The sequence below is a fragment of the Rissa tridactyla genome, chromosome 2 (genome assembly GCF_028500815.1).
Source record: "Rissa tridactyla isolate bRisTri1 chromosome 2, bRisTri1.patW.cur.20221130, whole genome shotgun sequence".
Lineage (NCBI taxonomy): Eukaryota > Metazoa > Chordata > Aves > Charadriiformes > Laridae > Rissa > Rissa tridactyla.
Window position 1 is genome coordinate 144,705,423 of NC_071467.1, and position 19,593 is coordinate 144,725,015.

Sequence of the window (19,593 nt, forward strand, 5' to 3'; positions counted from 1 at the left end):
ACAGGCAATAGATTTGCAGTTATACTCAACAACTAACAGGAGAAGCCTTTTATAGTTTTATTGGCTGATACCTTCTAACAAAAATTACTATAAACATTAATTTAAAAAAACCCTAAAAATTATAAATTCTTATAGAAAAGTTTCACTTTGTAAGGAATCTATGTGAGTTATATAAATATTTAACTGAATCACATTTTAAAAAAGCTTTCACAGATTACTCTTGATGGCTAGGGAAACAGTTATAATGACACTTGTTGATGCTATTCGCAGGGCATACTTCGCATGACAAAACAAGAAATCTGTCACTTGATGTTTGATTTCTGCTGTCATACTCCATGAGGATTTCGTTCTCCACAGCATTATTCCCAAAGAAGTCCCGTATATTGTAACAAAATTGTTTAGGTGAAAGATTTGGGACTTCCTAAAACGAGCAAGTGTCCCTGGCTACCAATCTCTCTTACAGGATATTTTCATTGGTTCAGAAAATGTTTTGTCTTGTATATGGAAGACTCAGCTAAACATGGATTGTAGATCAGCATTGGAAGATATGAAATCAGCTTGGGTTAAATAAAAACATATTTGAATTAGCCATTGCTCTTAATCTCCTCACTACTGTTATACTCTATACTAACTTCTCCATGCCGTGTGTTCAAACCCAGTAACATAACCTTTAGAATAACCTGTAATCACATTCTAATTGCGTGTTTGCTTCCTCTGACAAATGTAATGAAACTGTGCCACATCTGGGATTCATGTAACTCTCATGACCTTACTCAACACTTTCCTCTTGGGTAAAAAAATTGCCTTATGCCATTAAACTCCACTTAACTGTAGCCTTCAAATGACATTACAAGTGTTGACTCACGTTCCATGCAGAAATTGCAAATTCAGTCATATTCCTATTTCTTTACAATTATGAGTTAATGGACGAAGAACCAATTACTTCCTAATACGCAAGGACAAGAACAACAAAAATGAGAAAACCTTGTGCAATTGAATAAATGCAATTTAGACATCAGGCTTCACAAGCCAGTCTCACATGTCATAGCATAAGAGTGTATTTTCTCAAATGTAAACTCGTGAACTGCCATTGTGCATTAAACTTGGTGTTCTTGCTTTGGAGGTCTCACATAATTTTTGCACTGTCATGTTTAAAAAAGATTGAGTTAAAAATCCGTCTTGAAACCCCTTACTTGTTAAACATCACAATTTCAGTTACTGTAATGAATAGAGTGATTCATCATACACTGCTGAGAACCAAAGTCATGTTCTTAAGTATTACTCTAAGAGCCAAGATTTAATCCTTCCACTCTAGGCAGAGCATGTCAAAAAGTGAATGGCAGTGCAAAAAAGCAAAAATTTGGAGTTTATTAGTCTCCCAGCATCTGGCCAGGCAAGAGGCAAGACTATGGGTTTAGCAGAATTCTGCCTCATGTTTGTGAGTTTATGGATATTTAGTTCAGAAATAGTTCTAAAGACATCATAGATTTTGATCACAAGCCCAGACAAATTGAGATATGCTCATCACTTCAACAAGAAAATGCTGTGGAGATGTTGCGGGATGCTTTAGCTGTGCGAAAAAAAAAAAGCAGAGGAGAAGATGACAGACCACAAAAGGGGACAGGAGTCTAAAGGATATATGAGATTTAAGATCTGGCTCCTAGGCACAGTAAGAAATAAAATAGCTGAGCTATCGAGCTTGCTTGTACGAGCAATCAACCAAACAAGACAATTAACAATCAAAGGAAGAAAACTTCAGCAGATAGGAAACAACTGGGAAACAGTCCATCATCCTAAAGCATATGAACTTTTATGTGCTATCAGTCTTGCTTCTCTGAAGAGATCCTCGCACTGTATTTATTCTGCAGTGTCTGTCATCACTATAAGCTTACGATTTGAATAGTATTTGTATCTCCAAAATAGAGGGAAAGCCTTAAAAGTGAACACACTAGTTTTCCTGGTAATTTTGGGGTAACAAAGCAGTTTGTTTAAAATAATTTTATGTTATTGAGGTAGACAGCAACACTTTTAATATTATTAGAACAAGAAGCTTAAAAATATTCCTCTTTCTTCTAAACTACTCAAGGCATAGATGGGGGCAGTCTCTTTACAAGACTGGTTCTTTTACCTCACACCAGGACAGAAGTAAAACCAAATTACCTAATACAATTCAAAATGGCTAATCCTTAGAAAATCAAAAAAGTCGGTCACCCCTAAATAATATTTTCTGGACTGCAGTTTGTACCACAAAGAATTAATTTGGTCTGGCTATTCTAGTAGGTGAACAAAATAGAAAACTTAGTTCAGGAACTGAAAAGCAAGGAATTACCACATGTCATTTGTCATTGTTGACAATTTCTTTAGCACAGAAGACTGCACATGGACAGGAAGAATGGATAACACCTTAGCAGAAAGGTACTTTAAGCTTTGATGCTATGGAATTCCATTCTGTGTGCGGTCACAAACCTCTGCAGAAGAATAGCAGGCTTTTATCATCTACTGATGAATGACCTTTAAACCAATTGTTTCCTCTTTGAAGAATAATATGTAAAAGCAAGTCAATATACTTCTATTATGATGCTCTAATACTTGGTCTGGTTTTAGATTTTGTTATGCCAAAGCCTCACCCAATGAGTCACATGGAGCTTTAATGCTGAAGGCTCTCCATGGCTAGGCTACATCACGTGGCCGGACTGTGGTAACGCAAGGGCTGCTAGATAACTCAAATGTCTGTCTTTTGGATGTCTTTAGGGCTACTAAAACTAATACCATCAAATTACCCAGCTGCATTCCTGGCACAGCAACGGGCTTCCTGGGTAGCAACTGTCACCACCTGCCTACTTCCCTCCCATCAGCCCCTGAGGTGGGAGGTATGCATCTGCTGACTCTTGGCTGTGACTTTGCCTTCTGACTCATGGACTCTATGGCAAATGTCACACAAACTCATCTCAACAAAGTACAAAGGTCCCTAGGTTCATACCCATGGGTCATCCATTACATCCAGTTTCAAATTAAGTCAATGGGAACAGAAAATACTAGCAGTAGAAAGGAGCAAAGTTAGAAAAACAGTCCAAAAATTATGCAGTCAGGAAGCATTAAAACATTATTGGATTTGGATTTCATATTTTTCGTAGGAATTTTGTGTTCGGCTTTTTTTGAAGTGTATTTAGAAATGTTTCATTTACTGAATCTAGCTGACTCAAGATTATAAATATTTTATTACTGTTTTAATAATAACACATTTGGAGATAAAAGAATGAAAAATCTATTTCAAATTCTTTTTTGACAGTAGGAACTTGGGGATCAGAAATTTTAAGGAGTTTGCCTCTGGTTTAGTGGGCTTAGAGAGGGTGAATAGCTGGGTTCCCTGAAGAAGCCTACAAGGCACATCTCAGATTAGACATCCAAACCTGAAAAGCACTAACAAATAAAAAATATATTCTGAAAACGGACTTTTTATCATGACTAGACACTTCTGTGCTACTTAATTTTTGGTAAGGCAGGTAACTTCTCTGACCTCTTGCTCCTCTGTCAAATGCAAGTAACAATATTTGCACACTACCTTAACTTAGTGAGACGTGAAGTGAAGAAAATTTGCAGATAAAATTTAAGCACAAAGTAGCAACAAAGTAGCTAGTGGATAATCATATCTGAAATGGCAATAAAAATACCAATGCAGAGATAAATTAGACCTCTTGATAGCTGGAACCCAGTCTTGGACTTAATAAATCATATGATGTGGAAACAGCTTTTGAAAAATATAAATGTTTGATTTATTTACCCCTTTTTACAGAAATTAACCTGCATGTTTCACAACCTTAAAAAAAAAAGAAGCCTTTTTGTCTTTTTACATTTTCTTTAATTTAATTTTTCTTTAAAACTGAAGAATTTGTTCCAAATTTGTTAGTTTTGTGAACTCAGAAATAGCCATGTTTTAAACATCACAGAGAAAGAATTATATGTTTGTAGAAATTCAGGACAATTCTCTTAGGACTGTGCATAAAAATGACTTTTTGTGCATGTTTCTTCTGTGCTTCAGCTTTCCAATTTATATCATGGCAAAAATAATATTTTCCTAATACTTGAAAATGTACAATAATACACATTATTCATACACACACACACATTTCCTGAAACTTTTCTGGTAGGAGGTTTCCTTTCATTCTAATTTTGCAGTGTCAGTCGTTAGATATTTTATACAAGTTGCACAGCTGGCTAAGAGATACAGAAATCTGTCCCATGGGACTGAGGAATTCTTTGCCTGTTGGAGTTTCCCTACTAATTGTTTTCATATGTACAACACAAGCTTATATCAACTAAGGAGAAAAATTACAGCATGGAAAATAGCAGCTGCTCTTTGGTAATACAAACTAAATCTTTAGGGAAGAGTATTTTAGAATAAAGCAGATGATAGAAATTTATGCTCCTATTAAAAGTCTTGCAGATATGAACCAAACATCTTCTGTCTTATTGTAAAATAAAAACAAAAAGTAATGAAAAAACTACATGTTAAAGGAGCATACTTTGTTTCCCCAGTCTTTTTTAAACAATTATCTCAGCAGGAATACTTTTTTAACAGAGATGTTTTTATTTATTTCTCCTGTGCACATAACCACCTTTTTTCTTTCAGTACACTGTCAATAAATGTTATGGTTTGGAAATCTTTTACATTACGGCATAAAGTATTCTTAAAATGTCTTAAAAACTGAAGTTCTGAAAAAACATAATTTGGATCAATGAACATGCTTCAGCCCAATGTTGATATTGTAAATTCTCTATTACATCAGCTATTAAAACAAAAGGTGCTTGAATCAAAAAATCAGGATGGATCTTGATCTGGATCCTACTGCAGAAAGGCTAAAGCTTTTCAAAGTTCTGGGGCTGCATAGTTCTACCGGGTGCATTCTACATTGCTCTGTAGATGGGTGATTTTCTACACAGCATGTAAAAAATAAGGAATGTTAGGATAAATTTAAGAAGTGTAAAAGAAGAGAGCAAAAGTGAAAATCTCTTGACAGCCCCAACCCAGTTTTTCACAATTAGCAGATTTAGAAACTTCCTGAGTCACAAATTGCATCAAATGCATTGAAAGCCCATATGTTTAGTGGTTTAAGTTTATCAGACTTAAGTTCCTTTATGAGTCTTAAATGAACTGCTTTTGGTCATGATTATTTTTTATGGTTCATGTTTACAATTTGTTCTAAAAACTCTTTTGCTGACTCTTACATTTGAGTTGATTTTTAAAACTCATCTCCTACAAAGAATATCGCCAGTTTGGGGAATCCCTCTGATCACCTGTGGTTTAAAAGCAGTGCAAAATTTCTGAAGTCAGCTTATCTTCTGGAGTTCCACTTTACACCTTGATATTCTTTTCATCCAGCCCACGTCCTGGCAGGCTTTCTGCCTCTGATGTGTTTAAATAAAATGATATGACTAGTTTTTATTTCTTAGAAATCTGTTCCTCTCAGTCTCTCTGGCAGGACTTACTGCTATTTTATATTCAACTTGCATGTGTTTATGCTCTGTTTTGTTTTTAGTTTCCTCATTTGTTATGATTTCCACTTTTAAACAGTATCTTATATATTTGTAATAGCCCCTTTTATCAACTGTTTCTGGGGTCCTTTCTAAGTGACTTTTTTTCTAGTGCAGTAAATGTGCCTTTATGTGGTATTATGTGCTGTTAGATAGCCTCCAACTGTCCTACAGGCATTTTATATTTGTAACTGATCTTAAATTGTTTTAATTAGCTTCAAGTTTTTTTAATGGACTTTTTCTTTTCAAAGTTAAATGTTACTGTGGTGGAGGGTTTCTTTTGTAACACACTAAAGAAAGTTGTCCTCTGACAAATGACAGCCAGAAACAACATCCTGTGAACTGCTCTCAGGATGGCCAGGCAGATATCTGCCCTCTTCCACAAAGGACTGAGATCTCTTTCTGTCTCAGGAAACGGTGGGCCCACCAGCTCTTTGCATCACTTTTGCTGTTACGTTTTCTCAACAAAGATGTATGTTTTCACAGGTTAATGTTTCTGTCTTTTGTCTGCCTTACCTACTTCATGTTTCATTCATCCAACCACTGCGCATGAATTTGCAGCTTGATCTTAGGAGACACTGAGCATCCTCCTATGCAGAAGGAGATGCAGCATATCAAAGGACTCAACTTTTAGCTACTTCTTTTTGAGAATCTGTGAAGTACTGGGAGATATCAAAAAGAACTCTGTTCTACATAGGGTTTTTTTCGTTGTGCTCATAGAATGTTTGAACATTTTTTTTTTAAACTTTGAACATGTTCAATAAAAAGCTGCAAGAAAAGTTAGGAATAGGAAGTTATTTGAGAAAGAGGATAAGGATGTTTTTTGTCTAATCATGAACTTACCAGGCCACCAAAAGCTGAGAGCCAGGGAGCTGACAAGTTTTATTGTCTGGATTCACAATCATGGGGTTCAGAATGAGCTGAGCATTCACTGTCACAACAGGTCTGGCCCTGAGGGACAGAAATAAGGTTCACTGTATACAGAAGGAGCACATTAGTACCTACGTTGCGGCAGAGAAAACACTTAACCGAGATGGCCACAAAGAAGCTGGAAATGCAGGGTTATTTGGGAGAAAACACTTCTATGATGCTGCTCCTATCAAAAAGTACTTCTTTTTTTTTTCATTAGAAATTGTGATACCTCCTACTATGACATTTTGAAAGTTCTTCACAAAAAATCACAGGTTAACAGCATCACTGAAATTGTAGCCTATAGTTAACCAATAGGTGTGCTCCCGGACTAAGCCACATCAGACACGTTTTATCACATTAGGTTTTCACAAAGGGACAGAGCCTGCCTGTTGGGATTTACAGCACTCATTTGGCCATTATTTGCCTGTTGGGATTTACAGCACTCATTTGGCCATTATTTTTTACTGTCAGATTTTTTTTATACTGTCTCCGTTAACAGTGACATATTCAGACCTGCTATCTCTGTTTAAGATTCTTAAAAAAATAAATATCATTTGGTTAAAATAGAAACTGATCTAGAATATCTTCAGGCAATAATAAAGTAAACTCTGTCTGACACGTCTTGAGACAATTGACTTTGGAAACCAGGAATAATCATCACAAGATTCTGCTGAGTATGTAAATATATAGTTGTGGTGATGGGAACCATCCCTCTGAATAACAATCTGTTATTAAGTCATGAGATAATTTATAACTGAGAGCAATTTAGAAGACAAATGAAAACAAGAAAGGGTCTAAATTCTGTTTTTTTAAGACAGCGGTACTATTTTACAGTAACTTACATAATTCTGGCAAAACCAGCTTATTACAAAATTACTTTCCTCATATTAGCCCACAGCTGAGCTTTTATGATTACTTCTCTATATTACTTCAGCAAGACATTAAAAAATAAAATTACTTTCTTCATTTTTGTGCAACAAGGAAAACCTTTTTTCTCGCAAATTTCAGCTAATAAAATTCTGTTTCTCCAATATGACAAGTTGCATATACTCTGGCCAGGAAATGGAAAGATTGAGGGCCTCCTGCTATTCACTTTCTTAAATTAAATAGGACACATTTTTTATTGCTATCTAAAATACACACTGGATCTAATTTTCCAATGTTTCACATCCTGTGTAGTCATTCATGCCACTACAAAGTGATGAACTGCAAAGTATTTACACGATTCTTCAATAGGGCAGCAGGAAAATCAGGTCTACTCGCTGCACCTACAGCGTTACCTAAAATGAGCTAACATTCTTGTTTTACAAAATTCTTATGCTTTGACAAACATTTCAGCTGGGAAGCAGAACACGCCTTCTCTCAGTCAGGTAGTTTTGGGAATACAGGCAACAAGAGGAGAGACAGGAATCAAGAAATATGACTACATTGTTGCAGCAAACGATGGTGAATGTTTAAATGCAAAGAGCTGTTGTCATGGCTGGACTAATGGGGCAGCAGCAGGTTTTTGTTTATGTATTTGGTAGTTTTAATTTATACCTCTAATCAAACACTGTATTTAGTGAAAATCCATAGTCAGCAACAATGTTGTGATTTGGAAAACGGGATCTCACATATTTCTTCTAAACTGAGGCTAAAAGCAGCAGTCTTTATTTTCAATAAATAGTTCTTGTCTTAATGTACACAACACCCAAAGAATCAGTCGCTTGAAAATTTCTTACTATCACCATCCCCCCCGGAAAGAAATTAATTTTTGATGTTATACTTTTTAAATTTCTAACTTAAAATTAACCGAGGAGTCAAACATTCCAGAAGTAGGTCCTTGAGATAAGACTAAGGATGGAAATTTTAATTGAAAATGACAAGTTTTGAGCATGGGAAGAAAGCATTTGTTTCTCACAAGATGCTTAATTTGTCATATGTAATGAGCATCTTTCACACATTGCACCAGGGAAACACAGGAATGTGAAATTTGTTTATTTGCAGATCTCTCATCAAAGGTGTAAAATAAAAAATCCATTGTTTTTACCACGTACCTGTAAACAACTGCTTTTCCAGCTCCAAATGCACCTACAATTAAATCTGTAAAAACAAAAGAGCTTCAGAAGAACTATATAGAAGCCTCTCATACATTTTTTCCCAGTCTAAATTAGACTATTTATATTAAAAATGCAGTAACGTATACCAAATGTAATAATTCCTTTCTAAGTAATTTTTTCAACAGTGTACCTGAAAGAAAACATTTCACATTGTCTGAGATGGGCTCATAAATGTCTTGGTTGTATCCACTAAGCGCCAGTCTATTTAACACAAGGTCACTCATACCACAATCTGACTTCTCTCCAACTTGCATTAAAGGGGAAAAAGGATGCTGTTAACTCCTACACATTTTATTCCAAACCACTAATTGCCCATTACGCAAAGAGATGCAAACCAGTTTGTCATCACTCTCATACAAGTCATGTTGAAAATTTGTGGTGTTCCTTCCTGACAATCCTTCCCATCCTGCTTTGTGTTTTAAGCAATTTGTTCATTAATTTAAGCATTACATCTCTGTGTACATAAATACAATGCACAGGTGAGAGGATGGCTGATTTCATAGTTCCTAATGTTTTCAGCATTGTAGCAGCATGTGCTAAAGTTTACAACAGTCATCCATCTAAACCCATCTTTTCCCCATCAGTCACTATTTGGAACAGATGGAGTCAACACCACAAGCACTACACTGGGTCTTGGTTACACCTCTGTTACCAGACATTGGCCAGGGTTGGGAATTTACGGGCCCAAATATTTCCTCTTTTTGCCTTGAGTCCTCGCACAGGGCTCTCTGGAAAGACCCAGGCTGGCTTGCTGGACCGCTCAGGCCTGTTGGAGAAAAGCTGGAGCCATGCAGTGAGGAAAAAGGACCAGCTTTCCTGCTGCCTCTGCCTGGAGCACAGTTCAAGAAAAGGAAAGAGCTTTGTTCCATTTTCATCCCCCTGAGTGTCTACCCAGGCACCCCTTTCACTCCACTGTTGTTATCATACGATTTGATTTACACCTGCCCAATTCGGTAGACTAATTCTTACAACAGACCTTGCAGTGGTACAGACTGGCAACCTAAATTGATCTAAATGAGTTAATTAAACCAGTACTCAGGGTTGTAAATAAACCCTTACTTGCTGCTTCCATAGTTTGAGTACTGGTTTGCTTAAGAAGCCCTGAAGTCATTGAGCATGATGCAAATACAAGGCTTTGATGCTAATTAGTTGGGTGGGTTTGGGCCAGCTCTGGCAGCATGTTTTCCAGCACTCTGTCTGCCTTTCAGATGGTCAGGATTTCACAAGTTTAAACAAGTACTCCACATGGGCAACATGTCCTACAATGAATTCCACTGAATAATGTCCTAATAGGAGCAGGCATGGACAGTTTATGGGTCTGATCCTCTTTTTGTACAATATTTACATTTTTCTACCTCAATTGGCCTTAGAGAAATATGCTTCAGGGTCAGGAACACTTTAAATAGCAGAAGAAAATGAGTGTTGTTTCTATCTCCTTTTTGGGACATTCATGAGTCCTTTTCATTAGCAGCTCTTATAGACAACTTGTGCACAGTACCAAAACATGAAGATATTTTCCTTTTAAATAAACAACTGATTAAGACATAGCCATCACCATAAGGGCTACACAACGCACGTGGCAGAACATTCCCTGGCAGCTCCCTGATAGCAGCACCCATGATAACCCAAAAGGATTTAATATTCTGTTGGGTTTTTGAGTTTTGTGTTTGGGGGTTTTGTATTTGTTTGTTTTGTTTAGTTTTGTTGTTTGTTTTTTTAAAGGAAAAAGAAACATTATGTTATCAACAGAAAGTGAAAGACAAGGAAGGGCTTTCTCTTCTTTTGTTCCCAGCTGGATGCTCTTCATGAATTCTGCAACAAACTTAACTTAGGATATGTACTGTTTCATACTAAATAACTCAAAAGGTTTCAGTACAGGTCTATGTTATAGCAGACACAAAACAGGTAGATATCTAAGACCTAACCAGATCCAGGTCTTACGATGATTTCATGATCTGGTCTTTCATTAAAAATAAAGTACGCAAACCCTTCATGGGCACAAGTAAAAACCTGAACACACAACTTGAGTAAAATTTAACCTGTTTGAATCTGAAGGTAAAAAGAATGAGTTTGTCAGACACAGCCTCACTAGTAGCAGTGAACTCTTCATTTCAGTATCTACAGCTGTGAGGACTTAGGTCCCCACTATCTCAGCATCCCCACCTTAATATTAAAAGAGATTTTGTACATCTGCTTCTTTGGGACAGAGCCAAGCTTATTTGAAGACAGAGGCTAATGGGTCTAGACAAGCAATGATAGGCCCCATCCGCCAAAAGACCGGTTTTCCATGAGCAGTCTTTCTGCATTGCCACCTCAGCCAGCTTTGGAGACACAGCAAAAAAGATAGGACATTCAATCATGGCACCATCACAAAGGCCCTATTTGAATATACTCTAAGGGCAGCCAGGACTGTGTTCATTCTGCTCTCGTTTGGAAGCTCTTACTTTTTCCTCGACATGTCCTTTATTCCCTGGTCTAAGCCATGCTTATTCTTGACCCAAAAAGCTTAAGAGTGAAACTACTCAGTTGGAAAAGTAGACTTAAGAATGAATATGCAAACAATAAAACATACTTATACCCAGCAGTGACATCTGTGATCTAATATAAGGACCAAGTCATATATTCAAGCAGAGTATTCACTGAAAGATCCATTGGGGATTTTCCTTTGCTTCTACTTGTTCTGTGACAGAGCAGTAGTTTTATTCTTCTTTCTTTCATTGCTTTGTGGAGTGCAACTCCTATACCCAGCATTGGAAAAAAACATTTTTGACATTGCTACGAATCCATGAGATTTGAATACACATAAAATCAGAGCCCTTTTATAAGCAGAAGTTTTGAATTTGTTGTGTGTTCTGTAGAAGAAAAGTTATTAATCATTTCTATGAAAAAATGCATGAGATGTCTAAATTATCTGAAGGTTGGCAACTTTCCCCTCCTAAAAATAGAGAGAAGTTGTCTTTATTCATTGCTTAATGCTACACACACAATGTCACTGATGCAAAGGTCACTAGCTGAAAAATAAGGGTTTAACAAGCAATTTGGAATTACATAGCAAAAAAAGCCAGCTTAACTACTCACAACCCTTCCAAACAGAGCCTGAAGAAAAGTGTATGAAAACCTTTGCTCCTTTGCATTTGTGAGGGTTTTTTTTCAAGCCCAGATTAAAATGTGTATAAAAAAAAGAGAGAGAAGTAACAAAATCACAAAATCTCCACTCCTACTTTTCTCATATATTTCATGTTTTCAGGAGGATGAGGGAACTCAGAGATTTAGGTAAATGACCACTTTGCCTATGTCATCTCATTGAGAAGATCTTTTATCAGCTGCTATCCTTCAGAGAAGCAGAGATGGGTAAGGAGGGGCTGGTGGCAGCAGCCGTGCACTTCTGCCTCATTGCTGTTGTGGAACAAATGAGCTGTGGGGTCACAACCACACTGCAAAAACTCAGAAAACAAGCATGGGGTGACTCCAAAAGAATTTTCAACTTGCATTTCAACAGAGCTTGAGGGTTGTATGCACTAAAATCCCAACTGGTGGAGTTCACAGAACTTAATCCTGAAACAAGTGTCTTTGGCATGTACTTAACTGAAGTCAAGGGGCACAGTGCAGAGCTAAACAATCCTAATGCTTATTTCTAATTTTACTTTCCTCTGAAGGGAAGGCTTGCAAGATGCTGTCTGGTGAACAAAATCCATTTTCTGAGATAAAATTATCATAAAAAGGAAAGAGTATTCACAGATGGCACTGAAAGGCACACTGGATTTTGTAAACTGGTCTGTTTACCTGCACCTTCTGCCATGTGGCTGTGCCAGATCTGAAATGTGCCATGTGATAAAGGGCAGAAACTTGCCATGATGCTAACTAAGCCTTCAACCAGCTGGAGGAAAAAGGAAGATCAACGAAGTCCTACCTCCAGTCTCAACAAGATACATTCATTTATTAACTTCAGCAAATTCTTTGATCCCCCGGTATTTTTAAAGGACATTTCCATCCCCTGTGAGAGATGCAGCCCCAGGGAGTCTGAGCAGGGAGGAACATGTGGTGTGCTCAGCACCCCACACTTGGTTGGAGTCTTTCCAGCAATCCCAAGAGAAATTGCCAAGGCGTGGTATCTCATTTCGCTTTGTGGGGGACAGTGGCCAAGAACAACAGCCAATGAAGGACTACATAATTGGCACACATTTCACTTGTGAGAAACCCCAAAACGAAACAATAGATAGCTGAGTCACCTCCCCACTGCAGCTCTACCAGGATACAGGCACGAAAGCATTGACTTTATGGAGTCAGAATGATTTGCTGACAGCTGTAAGCATCGCTTTGTGTAGTCTGTCAGTTTAATTGCATAGTATAAATAGGAACTGGAAAACAATTAGAATCCTATCTGAGTACAGGTGCTAATGGAAATTTCATAAAAGAGAGTGGGTAAACTGCATAATGGAAACTCTTCTAAAAAATCTTTGTGAGCCTTTTTGGGTTTTATTTCCCTCAGTGGATCAGGTGCCAAAAAGGCCCATGATCAGAATTCTATTTTTTTTCTAGGATTTCAGAGAGCGCTACGTTCCCAAATCTCAGCAGGAAAGGTCCAGAATAAAATTCCCTTTAAATGGCCATTACTTCAGGCTTGGCCATAATAAAGGACACGGGATCGTCCAGTTTAGCCAACTTTAGTCAAGAATTTTAGTTAAATACAACCACCACCCAAAAGAGAGTCACTTTCTTTCAACCCTACCATTCTCAACTGCCTTGATCCTTCTCTGTTTTTCAACCATTGCGGTAGCAGGTCTGTTAAGGATAACACCTAAGGCTAATTCATTTCAATGCTCCCTTTTTGTCTGAATCAGTCCCTTTCATAATACAATGTTATTATTCAGTTCATTGTACTACAAACAAATCCAAAAGAGGGCAGTTAATGTTCTATCACTTCAGTAAATCCCTATTTACTGGGATTAACTACTTTATTCTTATTTGGCACAGTATTGTGATTTCATTGAATATCTCAAAGAATTTCAGAAAAGTATACCTGTAAATTACGCAGATAATAATTTGCAATAAAATTAACATATCTGTAGGAGATTCTTGGCTTGACACTACATTTTTGATTGATTATTCATGTGAAAACATAATTAGCTGGTAGAAACACTTCAGCTTTTCTGCATTTGCTGGCAGATCCCACGGCCTTGTTCTGGCTCCCACGCTCAGCAGTCCTCTCTTACCAGAGCAGATGCAGCTTCTCATTGATTTAATTTGTTTGTCTTCCACAAATCTCCTGGACCAACTTTATAATTTAATCATCACTAGATTACGATTTGTGATATTGTTGGCACAATGCCTATTGTTCTCAAAAAGGTTATGAATGCTAGAGTCCTGCCTCTCAGAAAGAAACTTGAGGGTTTTCTTCCTGCTGTTTGAGTTAATGTACTTAGCACATGGAGCTGTTAAATACTCTTATTTTAATAAGATTAGACTGGATTACTGAAGTTATGAGGAAATTTTGTCTGATTGTTTCCTTCTTAAAATGTTTCTAGAGTCATTTGTTTATATTAACTATATGCTATTCTTAAGATGATAATTGAGTACAAAATAACAAGGCGTGAAGATGCCTTTACACATTTCCCTGTGCTGACAAAGGCTTGACTAAAAAGAATAACCAAAAGAACAGGCCAACAGCTGTGTTTGTATAAAAGCGGGATACCTGGAAGATGAAGCTTTAGTGGCACTGACTCCAGGGTGACTTACACAAGTGTCTAAGCAGGCAGGGAGCAGAAACAATAGTGTGTAATTTATTTGAGCAATTAACTAATTAAGCAATCAACAGTCTTTGAACAGTGAATTCATCTACAGCACTGCTCTGAATCCACCCACACTGTTAAAAGAAACTGGTTAAATCACCCTGGTTCGCAAACGTATTTGAAGAAACCACAGTCTGCTGGAGGATATGCCACAAGAAGAAGGCAAGCTTAATGATTTGAGTAAGTTATTCATTATAAACTATTTGCTCAGCTACAATCAGCCATCAAGTGACTGAACATATGCTGAAATGTGAGGGTGGAGACCTCACAGCTTCCAAATGCCGAAGCCCTGCACAGATAGATGAACCAGCTGGAAGCGAGGCACCGTCACCTAGATAATCACAGACTCCAAGCACTCAGTAGGGACCAGCTTTGAATGGGTGCCCAGAAGCCAAAAGAAACAAATTTCCTTCCCATTAAACAGATTTATGGATTTCTTTTGTTCCTATAAAACTGGACTATGTTAATAGAAAAAGACAAATAAAATTATAAATAAAATAAACTACAATTCAAAATACATGCCTAAGCTGAGGCTTCGTTCTCTGCTCCAGGCCTTGATGACACAAATAAAGCTCAGGGTGGAGCAAAGGGGCCCTAAAAGCCCCAGATTTACTGGTGAGTGGAGTGGAAGCTGTGTTGAAAGTTATCATTATGTTGCTCAGATATTCCAGCATAGAAGACAGCCAGGAAGGTTGTGCTGAGGCAGGGATTTCAGAATATCTTGGGTAAACCTTGAGAAGCTGCTATTACAAAAACCCATGGCTACATAAACTGTGTTAGGGGCCTCGCCTGTATGGTCTCAGATACAGCATGGGGCTGCTTTGCCACGTCCTAACCTTGTCACTGAAAAGTACATCACAGAATCTCACACAAAATTCCTTCCAACTGCCACTGTATTTGCATTTAAACTGATGAAAAAAGCCCATCTTTTACACATTTTCACTCCATTCACTGCTCCCGACCCCTTTATTTCTTTAATTATCTTTTTTTTTTTTTAACATGACTGTCAATCCAGAATAACAACATTAAGTCAGTATTTACTACAGCAGCATAAGTGAGATTGGGTCCTCTCCTCTGAATAGGATCTTAGAGCATGAGTTGTCAGAAAACTGTGAACTGGACCGTCTGCTGAAAGATGTTACAACTATGCCAGTGTTAGTAAATTAGTGCCAGAGAACGTGCCTGTTTGCTGTACCTGCACTGTCTGTGGTGGTATCATTAGAATGGCCTTAAAACAGTTGGCCCATACCAATTACTAGTCTCCAAAAGAGACCATGCAGCAACACTGTTTTGGCAAGAAAATGAGTTTGATACTATGGACAAGGACTGTTCAGTGACAGTTCAAAACCAAAGAACAGCATATTTATAGTGTAGATGTAGTTTAAGAGGATTAATTGGTCTTTTCCTTCAAATACTGTGTACATATTGTGTACTAGAGAGATACTGAGTATCTCAGGTAAGTATGGGACAAAGCTTGTCCGTATCATGCTTGGAAGACTGGGAAAGCTGCATGTTCTTTGTTCACCTGAATAGTCACATCAAAAAGCACAGAGCTAGCTTCGTACATCTAATCTACCTGACTGACATGCTTAATCTGCCTTTCTCTTACTGCTTCCCTCTCACTAGCCTTATCCAACTGTAAAGTTTGGTCAGGTTCTGCCTAACTCTTACATGACTAGAGAGAAAGGAGCATCCCTCCATTCATTACCACCTTCACCACTGTTTGGCACTGCAATTCTTCTGCTAGTTGTGGAACAGTGCTCTGTTTGGGGCTGAAAGTGATTGAACGCCACTGCAGCGAGCGGGCAGCTGCATGCCTTTAGAGTGACACAGATGTTAGGATGATCAGCACAGTTTTCTGCCTCTGCTGCTTCCCAGGGTTGAAAGTTTCCCACTACCTCCAAGCCTGCAAAGCAGAGACTACCATATTATCACCCCTGTCTATGTTGATAAAGGAATAGTTCTGGGCATATAACATCTGGAGTGTCTGCAAGTATGACACAACTTACAGAAGTCCTTCCCTGGAAAGCCGTGGAGATGTAAACCAAGCATTGTGTTTAATAATAAAAACTAAATCTTCTCTGTTGAAAGATTAGAAAAATCCCTGTATTCTCACAATGCAGAGAGTAGAAGTCTTACTGTTACAGTGGTTACATTTATGCCAGGGCAGCTGAAGACAGATGGTAATTACTCTGACAGGACTGCTAATGAGAAGGAAAGCAGCCCTGTCTGTATGCTGACCCTACTAGAGAGGGTTTCATTTTTAGGTACGATGCTGCTTAGGTGGCCATTCAGCTGTCTGTATCCTGTGCTTTGTGTACTGAGCGGCTACACAAGTGAAATAAATATTAAGTCAGGGCATGAGCTTGAGCACTGTGTCAGTACTGTCCAGATTTTTATATTGTTAGCACAGACTGTGGTCTGATTTTAGTGTGTGCAAGTTAGTACTCTCACAGATAGTGGCCAGGAATGGTTTGGGGAATAGCCTGGGCCAAGGACCTTTCCCAAAAGGCAGTTTCCATATGGCCATCCTATTTCAGTGGGCAGGAGGGTTTCATCTGATGATGGTGAGTTGTGCTGTGCCATGTAGCCTCAAGGCTAGCCCACAGTTCCTGGCTCACTTTATTTTCTTGCACAAACATAATCACTGATACCAACGAAAAAGACTTGGGATTATTGTTTTGTGAAGTACCAATTCCGATTTTCTTCTCAGTTGGGAAGATACAGCTTTTTTTAAAATGTCAGATAAGTTCAGAACCCAGGCCAATGGTAAAATCTTTATTAGAAGCAATGCTTTAGCCAGACATAAGTCATGCTTTACATGCTGCTCTTTACATAAAAATGTATGAAGAAGAGGCAGAAGTGATGGCAAACTGAATGATCATCTGGTACAGTGGGACTGGTGTGCCATTTGCCTCTGCACGGGGAATAATTAAGTAAATTAGGGTTCCTTCCACAGGATTGCTAAAACATGTGGCTGAGGGAGGGAATATGACAGAGGTCTGTAAAATAAGAGTGGACTAAAGAAGAATTGTTTACTGTCTGTTCAGTACAAGAACTAGGGCACAGCCAAAGAAACTGTCCAGTGGAACATGTAAGACTTGAGTGGGATGCAGTGCAAAGAATTACTTCTTCACAAAACATGCAGTTAGGCTGCGGGGCCCCTTGCCACAGGTTGCTCCGGGTGCCAAAAGTTCACATGAGTTCTACAACTGATTGGTCAAATTCATGGAAGAAAAGTCTGTCAAGGGCTACTAAATTTTAAGATGCCATCTCTGACTATGGGACACCTTGCTGCTCCAGTTTGTTACAGCTGGGTGAATATTCTGGGAAATATCACAACAACTGTACAATTTCCTTGATATCTGTTGTTGGCCACTGCTGGAGACAGGCTATGGTGCTAGACAGATCTTTCATCTGTATCAGTATGGCTGTATTATGTTCTTCCCTTCCTGCTCTGTTACTCCACCATTAAACCTATCTGTGGTCAGTTTTCTCCAATACTAATTATGCAACTGGGGTCCTGAGGGACACGAGGGTCTTCCTCTGCCTTTCCTAGATAAGACCAGGAAGCAGGAGGTGGTCTCTCTCCCTTTGCAGGCCAAGAGTTGCAGCAAGAGGAGGAAGGAGAAAACACTCCTCCATCCAGGGGAAAGCTGGTGGATTTGAACAGCACTGAGTGTTAGGCAGCCTTTGTCTGCTCCCTATTTGCTTCCCTGTTCCTGAGCTTATACGGGCATTTGGATGAAGAGAGAAAGATATCACTCCCTGTACCAAATGGGTGTTCTTTCCCAGAAAGCTAATAGGTAGATCTCAGCCTGAACTGAACTTCCAACCAAGAGAGGATTTAACCTTTGTCCAATAGGAGAAAAGTCTCACTGTGATTCAACCTCACTTTTTAGGAACTGTATTCCCCCAACTTGTAACTCGATCTCTAAGAGCACTGATTCCTGAGCTCAATGCAGTGAGCCCAGGATGAAGTTCAGTGGTCTGTGATAAGAAGCCAGACAGGCAGGTGGTCTCTTCTGGCCTCCAGGTCTGTGACCTGCTCCAAGAACATTAATACATGGTCTGATTTAAAGAAGAAGGTCTGAAATTCTAAAAGCTCTGAAAATGCTACACAGTGCCTTAAAAACGAAATGGCAGAGTAACTCCATCTCTCAGCTCTCATTTCCAAGCAGGGATATGCCTGCCTTATGAACAATGTTAGGCACAAGGGCTTGAGTAAATCACACAAGCACAGCTATAGTTATATGAGTCCTCACAAACTAGTGTCAGTCCTGAACTTCTTGCAAGCATGATCCCTTTTTGGGCTCATTTTTCTTCACACAACACTTGAACTCTAGCCATGGTAGAGCTAATTGCCTGGAGACTCTCACCTTAGACTATGACAATACGTGTTTCTACCTGCAGCTGGACATTACAGCTGGATCTCATTTCCCAGTCTGTGGGAACTGAACTTCTGAGTGTGGTAAGTCAACACAATTTGGTTTTATTACTTTTTTCTTTTTATAAAATGGTTGATTTTATAATATACACATTAAGAAGTTTAATGAAAATTTTTTAGATTTTTTCCTAATCTTTCACGACCCTCTTTGCATCACAGTTACAACCAGTAGTTTGGGAAGCACTGAATTAAAGGCTAGTTTCCTAGACCTTCTATAGTCAGCAAATACTCTGCCTCTCAGCTGACATCTAAAATAAAACTTCCTTCCTATTCCTTCCAAGTTCAGTCCCTTGTTTCCTCCTCGTACAAGGGCTGCCCTTCAGTGTTTCCGTCAGGAGGTGAACAAGAAAAGCTCTTTGACACAAGAAGGATTACTTACTTCATTGCCTAGTGTGTTTGGCATGGACTTGCACTTCCCCATATTATTTCCTTTCTTTTTTTTTCCTTTTTTCCCATAGGAAGGCATTCTATTTTTGTGCTAATGCTGTGCCATGATTGTGCTATTTTTACAACTCTGTTTTGTTGCTTCAAGCCTTTGTGAATTAAGGAAGGGGTGGCTGACTGACAGTAAGGTTTTCTTCTGTCATTTTCTGACAGATTCCCACTGGTACTCTGGACCGCTCATACAGGTATCCAACTGCATTACAGTATATGCAGGTTTTGTTTTTTTCCTAAAATAAGTAATTAATGTAATAAACCCAAACCATCTAACACATAGTAAGCTGATATCACCATGTGAAATTCTGCAAGTAGGATGTGTAGCGGAGCCAACGATGACAAGTAGAATAACTCCAAGAAAACTCACAATTGAATT

At 38.4% G+C, this 19,593-nt stretch overlaps 1 protein-coding gene across 2 annotated transcripts in view; it reads right to left on the bottom strand.

Moving 5' to 3' along the window:
• ITGA8 (integrin subunit alpha 8) overlaps window positions 1–19,593 on the bottom strand; it is a 122,292-nt gene that overhangs the window by 68,058 nt on the left and 34,641 nt on the right. For both annotated transcript variants that reach the window (XM_054191371.1, XM_054191370.1), the window contains exons 14-15: window positions 8,481–8,526; window positions 6,376–6,483 (exon numbers count right to left, since the gene is read on the bottom strand). In XM_054191371.1, coding sequence (XP_054047346.1) covers window positions 6,376–6,483; window positions 8,481–8,526 — 154 coding nt within the window. The remainder of the gene's footprint in view (window positions 1–6,375; window positions 6,484–8,480; window positions 8,527–19,593) is intronic.